The sequence below is a fragment of the Physeter macrocephalus genome, chromosome 13 (genome assembly GCF_002837175.3).
Source record: "Physeter macrocephalus isolate SW-GA chromosome 13, ASM283717v5, whole genome shotgun sequence".
NCBI lineage: Eukaryota > Metazoa > Chordata > Mammalia > Artiodactyla > Physeteridae > Physeter > Physeter macrocephalus.
This window is the reverse complement of record NC_041226.1, coordinates 87,217,246-87,221,846: the sequence shown is the minus strand read 5'-3', so window position 1 is coordinate 87,221,846 and position 4,601 is coordinate 87,217,246. Positions and strand designations below refer to the sequence as shown.

Genomic DNA, 4,601 nt, shown 5'->3' with positions numbered 1-4,601 from the left:
TAATATTATACGTACTTAAAACAACCTGATTTGTTGTCACCTAATACTGTAGCGGGTCAGCAAATATTTTACTATAAATGGTAAGTACAGAAAAGTAGAACAGTAGAAGGAAATTTGCACGTGCATTTATTAGACTTAATGATTGCTAATCTTTTGCCATATTTGCCTTTTCATTTTATGGCCAAACTATTTTATTTTAAATTTTAATTTTATTGGAGTGTAGTAGATTTACAACGTTGAGTTAGTTTCAGGTGTATAGCAAAGCGATTCAGTTATACATATAACTGAATATATTCTTTATATACGTATAACTGAATATATGTATATTCAGTTATACATATATTCATTCTTTTTTTTAGATTCTTTTCTCCTGTAGGTTATCACAAATAGGGCTAAACTATTTGAAACTAAATTGGAGGCATCCTGACATTTCAGTATGTATCTCTTTTAAAAACATAGATTTTCCCATATAATAAAGATTCTATCATTACACCTAATAAAATGAGTAGTAAGTAATGCCTTAATATTACTTAATTTTGTCCGGAGTCAAATTTCCCCATTAGTATACTTGCACCTCATGGTCATTGACATGTGGATCCAGCTTTTTTCCTGCAGGTCCTGCAGACTGTCCCTGGATAGACGGTCTCTGACCTGTCACTTCTTACGACCTTTTCTGGTTGAGAGTGTGGGTTTCTTAGCTCTTTCTTCCTTTGGGGCAGTGGCCTTCCTTAGTTCCACATTTGGCACTACTTGTACAAAGAATCGCTCTGTACTTGTTACTCTTTCCCTCTTGAGGGTGATTTCCGAGGCTTTATCCCCCAGGGCAGAATTATTGGCGCAAAGAGTGTGAAGAGCGGTGTAGCTCTTGCTAAGTATTGCAGTTGGGTGTTGTGTGGAAGGTAGGCGTGCGCGCACACACACACACACACACACACACACACACACACACACACGCACGTGCGCATGCGCGCAGCCCCCTCGACTGGTGTGTGATGGCCGTGGGGTGGGGACGTCCGGGCATGGTGAGCAGATGCTGGTGAGCTGCTCTGCTGGCTGATGTGTCCTGAGGAATGCGGTGGGCTCCGGGGTCTGGACACCACGAGGGCCTGCAGGATGGCCCCCTCCCTGTGTCAACCCCTCAGTGCCTCCTGTACTCCTGTTCTTGCAGACCCCCCGCCGCAGGTGGTCCCTGTCCCCAACGTGACCGTGTCCTCTGGAGAGACGGCCATCCTATCCTGCCGGGTCCTGGGCGAGGCCCCCTACAACCTGACGTGGGTCCGGGACTGGCGAGTCCTGTCGGCCTCGATGGGCAGAGTCACCCAGTTGGCCAACCTGTCCCTGGAGGTCAGGGACATCATCCCCACTGACGGCGGGCGGTACCAGTGCATGGCCAGCAACTCCAACGGGGTCACGAGGGCGTCCGTCTGGCTCCTGGTGCGAGGTGAGGCTGCTGTCCTCCCAATTCCACACAATACCTAACATTTCCCTCCAAAGCCCATCAATCAATTCCTCTGCCCAGACGTCATCTCTGGCAGGCAATGTCAGCCCTTTCAGTGCTTTCTCAACCTTCAGAGGAAGAGGATTCTGTAGGCTTCCAGCCTCGGTGTAGTGGTTCTCACTGTTGGGAAGTTCATCCTCATATCTGACCTAAATTTCTACTGCTGTAGGCCAAGCCAATTTCATTGAGTCCTGTCCTCTTCCCCTGCCATTGAACACCTCCATTACCTACCCCTCTCAATATGCAGGACAGAGATGGAACAGTGGAAACTTCCGAAAGCCCAGAGATCAGACGTGCTTGCCAGGGGTTGGGTAGCACCGACCAGATGGGGGTGGAGGAGGAAGTGGGAAGAGCCCGCGTCGGGAGCATTGGTGCCTGTATTAGGTACTAATCTAGGATTTAGGTCCACCCAGGATTTAGACAGATCCTCCTCCCTGGGGTGCTATCTCCCCAAGTGTAAAAGTGAGTGTGTTGGAACAAGTTTTCTCCCTTATGCTAGTGACTGTTGATTGACTGCCTAGAGTGTGCTGAGAAGGATTCTGAGGTCATATCTAGGCCACTGGTATGTGAGGGGCGTGTTTGCCTTGTCTAGATGAGATGGCCCATGATGTCTGTTTGAGCCTGACAAGTCTGCTGCACTGTGAGCTTTCCGAGGGCCAGGATAGAACCTACGTTTGCAGCCAATACTTGGGCAGACCTTGAGGTCCACTTAGGTCTCCAGCCCTGGCATCTCGACAGCTCCCTAAGCCTCTTCAAGATGCTCAGCTCAGAGCAGAAATCCAGGGAGCTCAAGGCTCCCACTGGGGGGTATTGGGAATTCAGGTCCCCGTGTGGCCTGGGGATGTGCCTGGGAGGCTGCCTGGCAACACTCCCCAGTTCCCCAGCAAGCCGCTCCCAAGGATGCAGGCCCCTTGGGACCTTTGCTTTCCTTTGTCTGCACCGTCTGGGGCTGCCGGGAGGGGCCAGGGGCCCAGGGCTGGGTGCCTGGGACAGCACAACTGCTCTGACAAGCTCCTCCCCACCTGTCCACTCTCTGAACTACAGAGGCCCCACAGGTCAGCATCCACACCAGGTCACAGCATTTTTCCCAGGGCATGGAGATGAGGGTCAGCTGCTCGGCCTCTGGATACCCTGCACCCCACGTTTCCTGGAGCCATGAGGGTCATGCCCTGCAAGAGGACAGCAGGTGAGGGCTCAGGGCTTGGAGGTCTGGGACTGGGAACAGGTGGACTCCCAGGGGACCTCTCTGAGCCTCAGTCTTCTTAACTATTAATATAAATGGGGGAGTAGCATTTGCCCTGCCTTCTTCCTGGGATAATTTGAGGCTGAGGAGAGAGATCACTCGGGAAACATAAGAGTGTGGGCTCAGCGGTCAGGAGCTACAGCTGCAGAATCCAACAGACCTGTACTTGAATTCTGCCTCTGCCATTCAGGCTGTGTGACCTTGGGCAAGTCACCATACCTTTCTGAGCCCCATGAATGAAAAAAGAACATACGTAAAGTGCCAAACACACAGCCTGGCGCAGAGCAGGGGGTCAGTGTAGAATGGTGTCACCAGTGATGTCGTTAGTTAATTTGTTATTAATAATGACTGGGGCAACCCCACGTGACCCGACCTAACCAGCCCCTTGCTGTTGAACACGTTTCATGGCACGACTCCAGAGTCCGCGTGGATGCCCAGGGAACGCTGATCATTCAGGGAGTGGCCCCAGAGGATGCTGGGAATTACAGCTGCCAGGCTGCTAATGACGTTGGCACAGACGAGAAGACGGTCATCCTCTACTATGCAGGTACTCGGGTCAAGGGTATCTGCAGGAGAAGGATCTCCAGCCCATCCTCCCTCCCTCCCTCCCATCCCCAGATACTTATTGAGCATCTACTTTGTGGCAGGCACTGGGGCTACAGCAGTGAACACAGGGTCCCCGTCCAGGTGGAGCTTATATTCTAATGGGGAGGCACAAAGCAAACATGCAAACAGATAAATAAGGTACTTTCAGATGGTGAAGGTACTAGAACTAGTGCAGAGCAGGGTGGTGTGATGGAGTGACGTGCCCCTGGGCAGAGAGGGAAAAAGGCTGGTACACACAGGACGAGACCCTTTTGCTGCAGATGGGAATGGGACCAGCATTCCAAGCAGAGGGATCGGGTGGGGCAAAAGCCTGGAGCTGGGAATGAGTCAGGGCTGCCCAAGGGGCTGCAAGGAGGCTGGCTGGAGTGGGGGGGGGGGAGGGGCAGGCAGCCCCTGTAGGGCCTTTTAGAACCTTGTAGGATTTCGGCTTTTATCTCGAGATCAATGAGGAACAAAAGGGGGTTTGGTCCCGGGAGTAACTGGCTTTTTAGAAACCAGCCGAGGCTACATCTTCCTGGGGTGACTGTCCCGGTTGGTGGGGGATGGGGAGGAGGCAGGTGCTCAGCCCTACCTTGTCCCCGCCACCCCTCCCCCAGCTGCATTCTCTCTCTAGGGAGTCTGTGGGTTGGTCCCCAATTCCCCATCTGCTCCCCACACAGACCCACCGTCCATCTCGGCCATGAATGCCGTGGTGCTGGCCGCCGTCGGGGAGGAGGCCGTGCTGGCGTGTGAGGCGTCCGGGGTGCCTCCGCCCCGGGTCATCTGGTATCGAGGTACACTGGGTGGGGGGAGGGGCCCGTGGACGGTCCCACTGGGGCTCTGGAGGGTCAGCTTTCCAGGAAGGTCGTGAGGGGCACTCCGAATGGGGTGTCTGGAGAGAGAGGACAGTTTCTGGCAGCCCCGCTCCCATCCCCAGGCCAGCGTCCACGCAGCTAATGCAGTTTGGCTCCGTGGTTAGGAGCAGGATCTAGAATAGACCTCGATTTGAATTCTGGCTCCCCTGGGTGACCTCAGACAAGTGACTTGGTATCTCTGAGCCTGCTTCCTTAGCTGGAAAGTCAAAGATAGGTGGTTGTATGAGGATTAAATGAGTCCATATGTGCAAATTGTTTAGAACGAGCCTGGCACACGGGCAGGGCTCAGTGTTCTTTTTTTTTTTTTTTTTTTTTTTTTGTGGTATGCGGGCCTCCCTCTGCTGTGGCCTCTCCCGTTGCGGAGCACAGGCTCCGGACGCGCAGGCGCAGCGGCCATGGC

The 4,601-nt window shown here is 53.0% G+C and overlaps 1 protein-coding gene across 1 annotated transcript in view; it reads left to right on the top strand.

The window, feature by feature from the left end:
• HMCN2 (hemicentin 2) overlaps positions 1-4,601 on the top strand; it is a 146,068-nt gene that overhangs the window by 18,651 nt on the left and 122,816 nt on the right. The window contains exons 3-6 of the mRNA XM_028497384.2: positions 1,169-1,441; positions 2,543-2,684; positions 3,161-3,288; positions 4,007-4,120. Of these exons, the coding sequence (XP_028353185.1) occupies positions 1,169-1,441; positions 2,543-2,684; positions 3,161-3,288; positions 4,007-4,120 (657 nt within the window). The remainder of the gene's footprint in view (positions 1-1,168; positions 1,442-2,542; positions 2,685-3,160; positions 3,289-4,006; positions 4,121-4,601) is intronic.